This window comes from Leptidea sinapis, chromosome 6 (genome assembly GCF_905404315.1).
Source record: "Leptidea sinapis chromosome 6, ilLepSina1.1, whole genome shotgun sequence".
Lineage (NCBI taxonomy): Eukaryota > Metazoa > Arthropoda > Insecta > Lepidoptera > Pieridae > Leptidea > Leptidea sinapis.
In genome coordinates this window covers 2,855,262-2,872,391 of record NC_066270.1, presented here as the reverse complement: position 1 = coordinate 2,872,391, position 17,130 = coordinate 2,855,262, and the positions used below count along the sequence as shown (strand labels likewise).

Sequence of the window (17,130 nt, the reverse complement as noted above, 5' to 3'; positions counted from 1 at the left end):
ACTCTAGCATAACGGTGCTAATATCAAGGCGCGGAGTCCTTTTTTTTTTACTCGTCGGTGTCGTTAAGTATTGATTTGACATTTCACTTTTTAACTTAAACTTTTAGTGTTAACGTTAAATTTACCAGTGGGAGGCTCCTTCGCACAGGAAGCCGGCTAGATTATGGGTACCACAACGGCGCCTATTTCTGCCGTGAAGCAGTATTGTGTAAGCATTACTGTGTTTCAGTCTGAAGGGCGCCGTAGCTAGTGAAATTACTAGGCAAATGAGGCTTAACATCTTATGTCTCAAGGTGACGAGCGCAATTGTAGTGCCGCTCAGAATTTTTGGGTTTTTCGGGAATCCTGAGCGGCACTGCGTTGTAATGGGCATGGCGTATCAATTACCATCAGTGAACGTCCTGCTCGTCTCGTGCCTCATTATCATAAAAAAAAAATCACTTCAAACTCAACTAAAACAGCTACTATGATGCAACTCAGCCTTAATAAAACAAACTCATAGTAAAGTAACATCACTAAGATTTTTCATGTGTTAATAATAATAATAAAATAATAATATTGACACACTTTTTACACAAATTATCTTGCCCCAAATAAGGCATATATAGCCTGTGTTGCAAGACAACGATATATTTAATACGATATACTTACTTAAACATACATAAATACTTTTAAACTTCCATGACTCGGAAACAAGCATCCATATTCATCATGTAAATGCTTGCACCTACCGGGATTCGAACCCGGGACCTCTAGTTAATATTATAATTACTAAAAATTTATAATAATATTAACAGGTTACAAAGTACTCTATTAATAATATCATAACTAAATTTCAAATAAAATAAACTTATGTGATACTACAAATAATATTATATTAAATTTCACTTATTTTATATAATATAAGATCCAACTCAAATGCTTTCCGTTTAGATCTAATGTTTCCTTTTTGTTATTTTTTAAGGTATATACCCTCATTTCTGGGATTAATTGTAGAAATTAATTTAATGAGCAGGTAAAGTAGGTCCTGTAGATGAAGCCACAAACTGAGTGTTAAACTAAGACATATCAAGATTTATGAAATTATCGTCACTCGAACGGTTGGCTCAGTGGAAGAGCGCTCGCCGTAGCTAGTGAAATTACTGCGCAATTAAGATTTAACATCTTATGTATCAAGCTGACGAGCGCAGTTACAGTGCCGCTCAGAATTTTTGGGTTTTTTAAGAATCCTAAGTGGCACTGAAGTGTAATGGGCAATGCGTATCAATTACCATCAGCTGAACGTCCTGCTCGTCTCGTCCCGTATTTTCATTAAAATAAAACTTGCTGATCGTCCAACTGCGACAGCGCAATATCAGCAAATTATTTTTACCCCCATCCAGCCGGAAAGCGTAATAATTATCCCCGACAAGCCACCCTGTGACACAAATAATTCATTTTTCAACATTACGTTAGTAGATTACTTTATAAAGATTCAGCAAGACGCTATATTTCAAACGTAAACTTTTGATATTACTTTTTATGGTCATTTATCTTGAAGCTCCAAGTCGAAGTTCATTACGTTGAGGATATGATAAATTACATGAGTATTAAGTCGTCTATTGAGAAACTGAAATGATTTCTTACAGGAGTAGTTAGTAAGACGAAGTCCTGAAAATTTATATAAAAACTAGCTGACCCAGCAAACGTTGTATTGCCGATATTAAAATCGCGATACAAAAGTAACTGTTGATCGTAGATGGGTGAAAATTTGAAGTTGTGTGTATTTTTAATGCTGACTCATAATCAAACAAACTTAAAAAAAAATTAAAAAAAAACTTCCTGTAGACCACCCTCAACGTTTAGGGGGATGAAAAATAGATGTTGTCCGATTCTCAGACCTACCCAATATGCACTCAAAATTTCATGAGAATCGGTCAAGCCGTTTCGGAGGAGTTCAGTCCCGCATACCGTGACACGAGAATTTTATATATTAGATTAACAAAAACACTCAATCACCTTCTATATTTAAGTCGGTAGGACTAATTTCCGATACCACTAGGGACTTTCGCAATGTAAATTATGCGTATTGTAGCACATTTCGCAAGAGTTCTATTCGTTTTCGCATACCCGTGTATGAAGAAGGGTAAACAAATAAGGAAAAACAATTTCTATCCGAGATCCAGCCTATTTTATTCATATGTTTGTAAACGGCTTTACCCCAGTAACGTAGATTGTACATTCTGAAATTCGCGAGCATAAAACGAAATAGACATTTTCCTTTTACGTGGCATCTTTAGTAATATTATTAATATCACGAGTGTTAACATTTCTAAATATGCTAAAGAACACATATATAGAATAATTAATTTATAAATTATTATAGCGACTGAATGTAAAATTTAAAATATGCTAATATAGGTTTCACATTTGCAAGTGAAATCAGAATAATAATCGAAAGAAAAAGCAATTGTGTGGTTTTATGAAACCACGATGGAAGTGAAACTTTTTTTCACAAAAAAAGAAGACTTTTTTAGAAAAAAAAACTAATTTGTATATTATGCTTAACATTTTCATAAATTAAAAAAAAACTTTATCAAGTGTGTGGGGTTCGAACCTACTCTTCCGCCCGAACGCAATTGCATCCAATATGCGAACTATAGGCGCCGCCCGACCGTCACGCGACATGCAAAACACAGACGAAAAAGTTTAAGACGATGTAATAAAAGATTCACTTTAAAAAAAAACAAATGCTTTACTTCTTTATGAAAATTTAAATATAATGCGATAAAAACTTTGGTCAGGGGTGTGGGGTTCGGACCTACCCTCCCTCTCACGAACCAGATCTTAAATCTGGTGCCTAAGACCGCGCGGCCAATCTGACTTAAAAGCAGTAGTTGAAATAGATACAACTTCGCCCACACTTACGCGGTACCCCGCGGCCGATTGTAATGGGACATGCGATAGAAGGGCGAATAAATTTGAGGCAATGTTATTAAAGATACACTTTAAAAAACGAACTACGATTAAAACATTCGACAATTATAGGCAAAGCAGCTTCTAATTATTCAAAACGATAACAGTTTCGAACGCAAAAGAGAGTGAGACAAACTTGCCCGTTAGCAGTTTTAAACTAAAGTTGTTATATTCCTTGGAAATCCGTGGTTGGAATTTTGATCAGAGGGCAATCCATTCAAAGTTCTGAACAATCCAAAACCGCTATGGAGTTTGTAGATCACACGAAAATTTAAAGGGTTTCTGAGTTCAAACGAATAGTTTAATACCGCAAACGTAGCGATACTACGAACACAATTATATATTATGTTAAATAGAAGTAACTTTACAAGATCAAAATATTGTTCAATCTAATACTGTGGATACAGAGGAATATTAAGAAACATCAAAACTTTTGAATACTTTTGTATTAGGGAATGAAAATCAGTTTTATCACGGGGAGTGTACCGAAGAGCTGTTTCGCCTGATTCTTGCCGCCGAATTCCACCTACGCACGACACGCCACAAGTTAGGATATCATCCCCACCAACTTAATGTGTGGCGGTCCTCCACAGTGCGTGGAAAGTGTGAAGTGTGAAAGTTCTTCCACGTAATACAAAGCTGTGGAATGAACTTCGTTGTGTGGTGTTTCCGGGACGATACGACATGGGTACCTTCAAAAAAGCGCGTACACCTTCCTTAAAGGTTGGCAACGCTCCTGTGATTCCTTTCGTGTTGAGAATGTGGGCGGCGGTGATCACTTAACACCAAGTGGCACGTATGCTCGTTTGTCATCCTTTTCCATAAAAAAAACTCAATCTAAGGAGAGTTATGAGTAATTTATATAATATACCCTACCAAGTGTTTTATACTAGAAGGTGACTAAATTTTTATTTTTTAATGGAGGAAGAAGAGGAGGTTATACGAGCGTTCGGGTCACCTGATGTTAAGTGATCACCGCCGCCCACATTCTCTTGCAACACCAGCCTATTAGACAGGTGTAGCTGCTTTATTATATCTATTTATGCATTTTATTTTAATTTTTTTATGATAATAAGGGACGAGACGAGCAGGACGTTCAGCTAATAGTAACTGAAACACCCTGCCCATTACAATGCAGCGCCGCTCAGGATTCTTGAAAAAATCAAAAATTTTGAGCGGCACTACAACTGCGCTCGTCACCTTGAGACATAAGATTTTAAGTCTCATTTGCCGAGTAATACCACAAGCTACGGCACCTTTCTGACCGAAACACAGTAATGCTTACACATTACTTCTTCAAGGCAGAAAAAGGCGCCATTGTGGTACCCATAATCTAGCCGGCATCCTGTGCAAAGTGGCTCCCTACTGGTAAGTTAGTTGGTAATTTACGATGGTTTATTTCATCGTTCAAATAACCTAATGTTAACACAATTCCTCATCTTTAAACAGTCGCAATGTATTACAAACCATTCAGAATATACATTAACATATACAGACGAAAGGCGTTGGTAAAAAAGACATAATTTTGACTCAATTAAAATGTCTTCCTGAATTTGATATTATATGATAATATCAAATTATGGAGTCACTTAGCAACGAAGGAACACACCATTTACGTGTACGTTGATGAGGGTATATTTATCGGGTAACCCAGGAAAATGTAAATGTTTCCCGTTATTTCTTAATTGAATTGCAAATACGAACCTTCTACGAGAGTTTCGTAATACTTGCAAGCTGAATTATGCTTTGTTTTTGTATATTACCAAAGAATATATTATAATCGTATATGTACAGAAGGCGCACAATTAATTAAAGAAATAGGGACTCTTGCGCCCATACAATAAGGTACAATTCAGGTCGTACAGTAATATTATCTTACATTTTTATTCACCTAGAAGTTGCCTCTCTTTCTATCGCGTGAGTCTTACCTCTTCTCACGATGTTAGGATTATCTTAACCTTAAACTGTACCTACCTAGTATAAGGTCATCTTATAAAAATAGCTCTGTTTTTCTATAATGTAAATATAGTAAGTAGTATGTTTCGTTGTCAAATCTAAAATAGTTACAGATAGTAATGTTTTTACGTTAACATTACAACTGCAGATCACCACTACATAGTCATCATAGTTTATTTTTCCTTAAAAAAGTAGAAACTATTTGAATAGGTATTTAGGTACATGTCTGCTTGAACAGAACCATGACGTGAGCCAGACTTGTACACGTTCTTTAGGTATCATATTTACAAAACAAACAACTTTTTTGCGGTCGGCTCCTGGTCTAAGTACGAAAAAACGCAATTTCATATTAATAATCACTGTTAATTAAATTGTTTTAGCGTGAAGGTAACCTAATATTTTTTAATTTGGTTCGCAATTACTTTTAATATGATTTGCATAAGCAATTTTATGCTTCTCCATTTTTAAAAGATCGGTCGGATCTGTGAAGTAGGTAACGAACGAAAACTCGTCACTGCTCGCTCGTGAGTCCTTACTGGAAAGCCCCGTTACCGTGGCCGCCGTACCTACTTACCATTTCGATACCTACATGAGGAGTTAGACTGATATTACTTACAATTTGTGGCAATCGAGGATTAAGTTTCATTTTCGAAGTTATACTCCTTTAGGCGCGTTATCAAAAATATGAGAGTGAAATTTTAAGATGCCCGCGCATCACAGTAAAGCAAAAGTAACAGGATGAAGTTGGTTCCTAAAATTTTCTGACGTTTGCGACATTCGTTATTTTTTTTTTTTTGGTTTCTTCGTCCATTATTAGGATAGGCAAAGGGTTCAAGCCCGTACAGCCGTATTCGTTATTTAATAATTATTATTCAAAGCCATCGTTGCAAATTTTTTACAATATTGTTCTTTCTACAAGAGACTTTCTACTTTATGTGCCTTTCCATTAATTGTTCTGTGCATCAGTAGTTTTTATTGACTAAAGAAATTCTACAGCTTTATATGAAAACAACGTATGGTCAATTATTTACTTAGATAATTTATACGTGTAGATATTATAGCCTCTTGCTGTAAGGCAACACATGATAACAGGCCAGGTTTATTAGTTTGCATACTTTGTTATGCATACTGCATGACAGTTACATCTTACACTCGAGATTTGTTAGGCACTTTGTTGTAGTGTGCGTGCGTTACTATAAATAGAGGTTAACAGTTCGCCGCTATTTTTATACGTCTATCTAGAAGTATAAAATATATGAGGTTAATTATTATCACGAAGTGTAATTTTATATATTGTTAACTTTTAAGAAAAAATACAGACCTCAAATATTTTAAAGTAAGTGCGTAGATCCGATTAAAACATAAATTTTCCAAAACATATTAATTTCACGAAGACATTAATTCCGACTTCAAAAGGTTTCACTAATGAGGACTTCATTTTCTTTGAAAGATCGCCACAAAAAGAAAGAAAAATGTTTTCCGATAATAACTTTAACTTTCTTTGAAATTTTCGTTGTGTAAACTTAACGTTGGCAAGTTGGTATTTTTTCTTTGACCTCAGCAATAAAAGATGTCCATTTAAATAAAATACTTTTAAAGGATTTAAATGTTTGTAATTGTAACTGTGTTTTAACATTATATTTTTGAAAATGAAATGAATGAAAAATTTTGTTTTTCAAATTTTATTTGTGTATTGACTCTTGGTCAATACACAAATAGTGAGGGTTATCACTTTAAAAAAAAACACAACATATTGTTTAGGTTTACAAGAGCGACATTTCAAGTCAATTTCCTAATATGCAAATATTGGGGTTGAGCAGGTTAGCAACTGTAAAGTAGATCCTGTAGATGAAGCCACAACCTGAGATTTGAACAAAGCAAACAAGATGTTATAACGAGGCGTTACTCGAACGGTTAGCTCAGTTGGTTAGAGCACCGGCACGGAACGCCGAAGGTCGTGGGTTCGAGTCCCGCATCGTTCATAAAATTAGGTTTTTCAAATTTTATTTGTGTATTACATTTTTGCGTAAAAGTTACATTTCAACTGCAGTGTACACGAGATCTGGTAAGGTCTTGAAACGTCGGGTTAACTTATATTAATAAAAATGTTAACTTTAACTGTAAAATCACAGTTACATTCACACGCGTTTTAAACCTATAAAAGTGTTTTATTCAAATGTGTAACACTCGAGTTAATCCAAGAATATACGAGAAAAAGTTCAAACAAAAGTTATGCTTAGTTTTCTAAGGCGCTGGTAAACTAGTTGAATTGGAAAATTACTTTGCTTATTGCTTGAAGGGTTAAGCTTTTTTCTTTTGATCGCGTTTGATCGCACATGTCGGGGTAACGCCAGGGTTTCCTTGATCAGGGTCCATCATGAAGAATTACATTTCTTCTACACTTCTTTTATGTATTGAAGTTATCTGTAAAAAACAATGTATCTGGAAGTAACTAGTATTAAAATACAGGCCCGGCCTAGTTTAATGCTAGTGACAACTAAAATATTTTAATTAACTATTAGAAACACTACTTATCCTACGGGATTAGTGGTGCGATTATTTTCAAAAGCATTGTGAATATTTGAAAATTATTTTGATGTATTTGGTGTTGTTTGTCCAGAAAAATATCGTGTATGTTCCATTACTTGTATTGTTATTATAGTATAATAATATTAAGTAGAATTAAGTGAACTAAGTAATGTATGAAGGATTTATTTATGAAGAATTACAACACTAAGAATGACTCAGTATATTGAAGGACAACTGCTAGTATTGATATGAACCGTCTCTACATAAAACAACCGCTTTTATAGCTTCCGTACAATCGATGAAACAGAGTAGATACAACTTCTTTTAAAACACAAATAAAATTAGGTATTGTAAAATAATTCCTAAATACAGTTCAATAAATGTTTTAGTGAATTTATATAACTTCAAATGATTTATATAATAGTTTGTTCATTTAATTTGAACAAACATTACGAAGTGAGAAAATAGCGCTGCAAGCAAGTTTCGAAATACAATTAAGAAAGACTTATTGCATAAAATAATAAAGTTTGATACAGGATAGCGATATTGATTCCAATACAAATTAATTTGAACATTAACACAACGAGGCGCGGCACGAAACATCGACGATCAAGTCATTCCCGATCGGCTTGATTCTTCGTCGTTGCGTAGAGATATGGGTTTGCATCTCCATTTTTTTTTTATGTTAATAAGGGACGAGTCGAGCAGGACGATCAGCTGATGGTAATTAATACGCCCTTCCCATTACAATGTAGTGCTGCTCAGAATTCTTAAAAGACCCAAAATTCCGAGCGGTACTACAACTGTGCTCATCACCTTGAGACATAAGATGTCAAGTCTCATTTGCCCAGTAATTTCACCACGGCGCCCTTCAGACTGAAACACAGTAATGCTTACACATTACTGCTTCACGGCAGAAATAGGCGCAGTTGTGGTGCCCATTATCTAACCGGCATCCTCCTTCATCCGGCAAAGGAGCCTCCCACTGGCAAACTAGTTGAATTGGAAAATTACTTTGCTTATTGCTTGAAGAGTTAAGCTTCTTCCATTTGATCGCATACAACGAAGAGCGGCACGAATCTTCGACGATCAAGTCATCTCCGATCGGTTTAATTTTTTTTCGTTGGTTCTCTCTGCATCTTCTACCGCATTTATCACGGGCAGGACACAGAGGAGTTTTACGAGTTGATACCAGCTGCCAAATTCCACCACCGGACATAACGTCAAAATTTCACCTGTATCATACTGTATAACCCCGCGTTTTATTAGGAAATTCTTGCCTCGTACATCCAATTTATCCAATAACCGGCTGCGGTTTTCCCGAACCGACACGACTAGGGAATCATAAAACTTAGAGGTGCCAACTTAAAGGCCGGCAAATGATCTCTAAGGCCTTGGTGTTCCGAAAATAGCAATAATAATTGAAATTATCTTAAACTAAATAATATTAATTATTAAGTTGTAGAAGAATACGCTATTTTTTTTTCTTTTTAGTGCATATTATATTTAAACAATCTGTTATGTTTTTTAAAACGATAACCCTCACTTCTGCAATTAATTACAGAAATAAAATTTGAAAACAAAATTTATGAAGGATTGGGGACTCGAAGTCGCGACTTGACGTAACGTTCATTTTGTATGCTTTGTTCAACTCTGAGGTAGTGGCTTCATCATATGAACGTTACGTCACTCGAACGGTTGACTCAGTTGGAAGAGCGCTCGCATGGAACGCGAGAGGTCGCGCGTTCGAGTCCCGCATCGTTCATAAATTTTGTTTTCAAATTTTATTATATTGTTTTGGAATAAATTGTTTAAAGGTGGTTGTTTTTTATATTTTTTTTTATATAGAGTACGATCGCAGTGCTTTGAAAATATCCAAAGATCATTTACCAGAATCAGCCGCATATACACTTACAAACAGTGATTATCCTTAAGATGAAGAAATCCATAAGAAATCGCCGTAAAATGTTTAATGTTACATTTCTATCCAAAATCCTCAATAATAAAATATATAACACAGAATTACTTTATAAAGTTTCTGCGTATCTACAAGATCCTATTTATAATAACATCCAATTACCAGAGTTGGTTAACAATACAACTTGCTTGTTAGAAAGTACTCAAATGTATGTAGATATATTCAACAATTCTTTTTATTCGCTTATAAATAAAATACAAAAAAAAACTTTTAAGGCAATTTTAATTTTCATTGTTATCTTAATTTGTAGTTAAGTTTAAAATATAAGGTAATTAATATTGGTCAATAATGTGCATTTTGGTTACAGATGAACATATTAAGGCTTAGTAATATTAACTATTTTTTTAAGGAAAACGAGGACAAACGGTCACCTGGTGTAAAGTAATCAACGCTGCCCACAGTCTCTTCCAATACCAGAGGAATCAGAGGAGTGTTGCCAGCCTTTAAGGAAGGTTTATGCCTTTTTTTTAAAAGTACCCATGTCATATCGTCCCGGAAACTCATTCCACAGCTTTGGACAACGTAGAAAAAAGCTCCTTGAAAACCGCGCTGAAGAGTACCGCCACACATCCATATGGTGGGAGTGATATCCTAATTTGTGACGTGTCGTGCGAAGGTGGGATTTGGCGGCAGGAATCAGGTGAAACAGCTCTTCGGAACTCTCCCCGTGATAAATACGTGTAAATATAGAAGACACAATGAAGCGATGTCTCTACGCAACGCCAAGTGATCCAGCCGTTCACAGAGCACTGGGTCCCCGCCAATTCGAGCTGCTCTGCGTTGCACGTGGTCAAATGGATCGATATGATACTGGGGATGTACCAGACCAGAGATAGTAATACTCCATATGTGACCAGACCTGTGCTTTGTAGAGCGCTAGAGTCTTGGCCGGCTTGAAGTATTGCCGTACTCTATTTATCTTCTTCGAAGCCAATTTGGCTTTGCCCTCCTGTATGTATGTAAATGAGTTAATAATTATGTACTATGTTTAAGAGAAAATAAACAAATTAAGAAATTCACTCTATGGACCGTAATGACACTATTCAGTTTCACTATGTACTTGTATTGACGTAATAAAGGCATTTATTTTCTGAAAATTGATTCCTTTAGAACTCTTTTTAATGTCATTTCTAATACTACTACCACTTCGGAAACAAATGGCGCTCTGAGAGAGATGAAGCGGCGCAATAAACTCTCCCAGCATTCTTTTTTCGCGCTCTTTTTAATGAAATATACAATATGGTACTTTCATTGCTATTGCTATAAAATAATCATAATCTAGTACCAGGCTGTCAGATCACTTAGATATTCAGCTGTGGAGTAGTAGTTTACGACAGAGCCATTTTTTAATAAAACATTTAAATTTATTTATAGATAATGCCTGGACAGTGGCTGAGACTTTATTATAAAAGTGTATACATTAACCTTTAAAGCTATTATGTATCTTATGAAGCCTACTACAATAAGTTACAAACAATCCCTTGTTTCTAGTGTTATAATAATGAAAATCAATATTCAGGGCACGTAGGTGCCGATTTTTGTGAACGAATATTAAATATTCATAAATGTACTGCCAATGAACAGTCATAATACTTATTTCTTTAAATTATTCTTTGTGAGACTGTCTATAACCATGCTGATATATAACACGAACAGCTCTCTTTTGCAGAGCAAACACTATATCAATGTCAGCAGCATGACCCCACAGTAAAATACCGTAAGTCATGATACTGTGAAATTAACTGAAGAACACTAATCTAGCGGTCGCAACATTCGTGTACTCTCTAATCTTTCTAACGGCAGCCGTAGAGCTGAGTCTATCTGCTAGTTGGGCAATATGTGGTGCCTCCCACTGAAGCTTTTTATCTAACGTGATACCCAAGAAGACAGTAGTGTCCAAATTTTATGACGATACGTACCTCGAACGGTTAGCTCAGTTGGTTAGAGCACTGGCACGGAACGCCAGAGGTGGTGGGTTTGAGTCCCGCATCGTTCATAAAGTTTTGTTTTTCAAATTTTATTTGAGTAGTATCCAAAGTTACAATCTCTGGTCATTTATTGGCAATATTATATTAAATAATACATTAATGCCAATAAAAGACGATTGAAAGAAATTTCCGCTACCTACTTCAGGGTAACAATTTTAGCGTGTTGTGAATAAATTACTATTGTGAGCCTTTCCATCATAGACTAATTATATTTGTCACACATTTGTAGTTATATAACAAAAATAACTATTTTCGGAATTTTAATTATATTGTGTGATTTTGTTATTTCCCAAATATAAACATGATAGGTCTGCAAGAATTACTTAATGTATATAGTGGCTTGTCTAGGGTTTCAAATTTCAGGTATTTAAGTTTCAAAGGCCAAGCCGAGCGATATATCTTTACAGTTTGTAAGGAGCAGACGACGCAAAACGAGGTGTTAAGAGATTAACGTGTGTATCTGCGTCTGTATGCGGCTTTTAAGGGTTCTCTAGCCAAGTGGCAAGTCTGTCTGTCCGTCCGTATGTCACAAGCGCTTTTTTCCGAAACTATAAGAACTATACTGTTGTAACTTGATAAGTACATGTATTCGGTGAACCACATTAATATTTTCAACAAAAATAGAAAGAAAAATAAATAAATATGGGGATTCCCCATTCTTAGAACTGAAACTCAAAATTTTTTTTTCATCAAACCTTCTACTTCAAATATGAAATTGAGATTTCTAATATCATTTTTTTTTTCTAAACTGAACAGTTTGCGCGAGAGACACCTTCCAAATTGGGTAAAATGTCCAAATGTCCCCTCCCCTCCCCCCTGTAACTTCTAAAATAAGAGAATCATAAAACTGAAAAAAAAATATGATTACCAAGCAAACTTCCACCGAAAATTGGTTTGACCGAGTTTGCAAGTAGTTTTTATTAATACGTTATAAAACGTTACAACGAACTACAAGAACTTTTATATTATGTCACTTGCTATCTCGGAACCCTTCATAGGCGTGTCCGACTCGCACTTGGCCGCTTATTTAAAACTGATGTGATAGAGATGGTCCTTAAGTAAAATTTAAATCACTTGATGTTGCTGAAGGCATTGCCACCAACCAGCAATTTATTCAGCTCATGAAACAAACAGTAAAAACTATGAAAAAATCTATATATATATATAAAAATTAATTGCTGTTCGTTAGTCTCGCTAAAACTCGGGAACGGCTGGACCGATTTGGCTAATTTTGGTCTTGAATTATTTGTGGAAGTCCAGGGAAGGTTTAAAATTTTAAAAAATATGAAAGTGTTCAGAATTAAATAAAAACAACAATTTTAATTTTTCCTGTGATTATGCCCCGTCGTCCGACATTTGTTTTGTATGGACATATTTTTATGAGAGAATTTATTGACGCACGGTTTGACAGTTCTGCTTTGAAACAATTACAACAACAGGGAGAATATTTTACGAAATAATTCTTGATGTTATGATATATTATTGACAAATTTATAGAAAACCTTATTTTATTTATTATATACAGAACAACGTCTGTCTTGTCAGCTAGTATTCTATAAAATCGTTCATCGGTATCGAAGCCGTCTCAAATAAGTATATGACGTAAGCAAACGTGACACTATAATTGGATATAAAGATGACATATAGCAAGCCATCCGTAAAGCTAATACAATTTGTAATGTATTTGTATAAGCAAATAAAGACACCCACTCATCCGAGATATACGAAACAGACGTTGAATGAAGAATAAAATTGTAGGTAAACTGTATTTTCACCTCTCGAGCACGAAAAGGGCGCTATTGCTGCGTGAAAACTTGCAGCAAAAACGCTTTTTGCTCGCAGCAATAACTCCGCGTTAAAAAAATAAACAATGCCATCCGGTACGTTCTGAAACTCATTTTAGCCTAGCGAATTATCTCATTGTCATAAAAATTATTATGTTACTTATAGAAATTTAGATTTATAAATATTATTCAACTTTTGATTTTTTTTACGAGGATTTGATATTTATAATAAACATTATCTTTTTTTTTATGGAAAGGAGGACAAACGAGCGTACGGGTCACCTGTTGTTAAGTGATCACCTCCGCCCACAATCTCTTGCAACACCAGAGGAATCACAAGAGCGTTGCCGGTCTTTAAGGAAGGTGTACGCGCTTTTTTTGAAGGTACCCATGTCGTATCGTTCCGTACAGCTTAGTATTACGTGGAAGAAAGCTCCTTGAAAACCGCACTGTGGAGGACCGCCACACATCCAGATGGTGAGGATGATATCCTAACTTGTGGCGTGTCGTGCGAAGGTGGAATTCGGCGGCAGGAATCAGTTAATTATTATTAATCAATTAATTATCTTAATTGTTTCTCTTACTATAACCTATAACACTTTTCTCGCTAGTCGAGGTGAAAAGTAGTATGTTTCACACGAGAGCAAATTTTTTTTGTGTTGTGCATTTAAATCACTCACTACCTCAGTAGTCTATATTAGAATTATGTCTATGTTAGATTCAATTCTAGACTACTTCGCCAATTCGTGATTTAAAGTCAGCACTCGCAGCAAAAAATAACTTTACCCACTTGTTGAACAATTATCTATTTCAGCATGCTTTTATTAGCTTGATATGTTTGTATCTATGTATCTTTGATTGTATCGTGATTTTCACCTGTTGACTTAAAATATTGATATTTGAAGTGAAAACTTCTTTAGAATCCTGATTTAAAAGTCGTTAAACGAACAAGCGCGACAGTAAAAAGGGACAGATACATAAATTTACAAGAATTAACGTGGGAGAAAATGAGATAGGAAACATTATACAGTGTATTGGTACCAGGCGATCATAGTGGAAGAAGAGATTGTCTTTTGTGTGACGTGAGTTTACCTTAATATATTCTGATTCAAAGACACCAGGAGAACATAAATATGGTAGCGGTGATAGTTAATGTCTTTCATAACGGTTGAAATAATGTGTCATTCTAGCAACATGTACCAGGACTTCATATACAATTCAGAGGTTCATTCACAATGCAGGTTTCACTTCTGATATGTGTATTTGTACTCACGCAATTTTTTTTATTATTCTTCTTCAATTAAATGGGAAATGTAAAGGCAGAGCCATGCAACCGTCGTCTGTGGTATATTTTTTCATAAGTCTTATAATATTATAATGATGGGGCCGAAGCCAAGTCTTCTATCAATCATTTAACTACAGATTGAGTTGAAACTTTTCACACTTTAATTGAAATACCTTGCCCCACTTTTATTAACTTGGTTTTATAATAAAGCACATTTTTTCCTAATAATACAATTTCAAATCTAAACAAAACACTAAACCAAAACAATTTTCAGTGTTCAATATAAATCATTCAGTTTAACTGCGAACATAAACTACCCGATATTTTCACACAAACACATACTCACGCCTTGTTCCCGTCGGGGTAGGCAGAGACAATAGAATGCCATTTGCTTCTATCCTTACAAACCTCACGCGCTTCCTCTACATTCATTACTTTTTTCATACATGCTCGCCGGTTGCGGGTGCTTCGGACCTCTCCTTTTCTCAATACGTCCCCAATTTGATCGACGAATGTTCTACGAGGTCTCCCGCGACCGACTTGCCCACACACAAGCCGTGGGGTATCCGGCAGAGTAGAATAGACCTCCCTCACTCTTACCAAGGCGTCGTAAAAGCCGACTAAGGTATTTTAATAATATCATCAAGCTTTTGATGTCTCCGATCTTAGAGAAGGAAAACTTGAAATAAACCCGGTATTCTGTCCCGCCGCTTAGGGACTGGCTGTCAAACCCCAAAGACATCATACAGCCTAACAAACAATTACCGTCGGGAACATGGCTGTAGGAAAAAATACTGTAACTGTACCCCAGGGGGGTACCGGCAGAGCCGGAGAATCCCCTCCTCCTTCTGTATCTGCAGGACGAGGCTGCTCCTCGTATTCTGGGGGGAGCAACCTAACAGCTGTAGGCGGCGACGATATTCGCCATACGTCACGCCAAAACCTAAGTCTAAATTGTTCTCGCCGGGGCGGAAAGTGGGCATCGGAATGCCCGATATTTTCATGAACATGAAATTAGAAAAAGGACAAACAATACAGTTGCATCACAAATTATTAGTAATCTCAAATGATAATGGGCAGGACACACAAATATAACATAATGCAGGTGTCCTAGAGAAACAGACAGAGAGGTGAGACCGGGTCGTAGATAGAGCGATGATTTTAAAAGATACCAAATATATAATATGGAGTAGATGGCGTCATGACCGAGACCACTGGAAGTGCCTTGGGGAGGCTTAAGCAAAAACAAAACAATCTGTGCCGATATCTACTACGAACTTAATATAAATTTAAACCTATCTAAATATTGTTAATAATGGCTATTATTACTATGATTTTCATGAACTAAGATAATATGATTAACTCAAGTTGGTAACGTAGTAACGTAACTCATGTTACGCATCTCGTAACAACTTCAAGCACAGCGCAAAGATTTGTTTTTACTGGATGCGATTACTAATTATGACACTAATCATGAATTCTTGAATGAATTCAAGCTCTAAAGGTTGTTGTGCTCGTTCTCTGCATCGTTGAAAACCTCGGATACGATATCCATAATGTTGAAATCATAAATTTGCGCGGCGGCCATCTTAGATTGAAAAAAACAAAATGGCGCGAGCCGAAAATCTTGACGATTTGTTATAAAATTTCTCTGATACGTCGATAAAGAAGTTTAACTTCAAAATCATATTGAGAACACGTATTGAGAACCTCCTCCTTTTTAGAAGTTGGTTAAAAAGAGGGGCCGTAAAAGTTGTGAAATAGTATTTAGTATTTAGGTGTGAAATGTTATTTCCTAATTATATTTTTTATTATAAAACCCTTTGTGACACCGTTTCACTGCACAGTAAGTCATTTTTCAATTAAATTTCGCGCACTGATTGTCCTGGAAGTTGATAGAAGGACCCTGACGCGGGAAACGTATGTGGTCATAAAAGACCACATTGAAACTGCTTCATTTCGCTTGAACCTACTCACGTTCTAAACGTTATTATAAAATACTCCATTTGATTTATAAGAGTGTCAGTTCAATTACTTGTATGTTCTTCTCACGAGCTCTACTTTTTCCGAACCTATAGTAGATATAAATTACTTAAATATGTTTAATGACGATTTATTTGTTCCAGGAAATTCATTCCATTGCACATAATCGAAGAAGACAGTTATGAAAAGGATGTGCTTTTCTACGTAAACCTTGGAGAACCGGATTTAGCAGACGGTATGTCGGAATAATTTAAAACAAATATATTTTTTATAATAATATAATTTTTATTCTTAATTTTGTATCATTTACTCATCAATTAATTAATAAGAGTAAATGCGACAAAAATAGTGATTTGAAATAACTTATTTAGCACTGAAATGCATTATTCGCACTATCTCAGGCAAATTTTATTTTCTATTTTAACTTTGTATATTTTTCTGAATTTATATTGTAAATCAAGCTTAACATCAGATTATTTTTTTAAATTATTTTAATTAGTACTACATTTCTTTGTACCTCAATCTAAGCAGATTGAACGAGTTTCAAAAAGTTCTTCCTCAACCTTCAAGTAAAATTATTGTACTATCGACAAAATTGAATAGTGGTCCACCTAGTCATTCTCCTACAGTCATAATAAACAAGTGGGTCGAAATTCGCTTGAACATACATTT

The 17,130-nt window shown here is 35.4% G+C and overlaps 1 protein-coding gene across 2 annotated transcripts in view; it reads left to right on the top strand.

Annotated features, from left to right (window-relative positions):
• LOC126964855 (sodium/calcium exchanger 1) overlaps positions 1-17,130 on the top strand; it is a 146,908-nt gene that overhangs the window by 62,691 nt on the left and 67,087 nt on the right. For both annotated transcript variants that reach the window (XR_007729440.1, XM_050808174.1), the window contains exon 2: positions 16,602-16,693. Coding sequence is in view for 1 of the 2 variants with exons in the window: in XM_050808174.1 (XP_050664131.1) it covers positions 16,602-16,693 (92 nt within the window). In the remaining variant the exon portion in view is untranslated. The remainder of the gene's footprint in view (positions 1-16,601; positions 16,694-17,130) is intronic.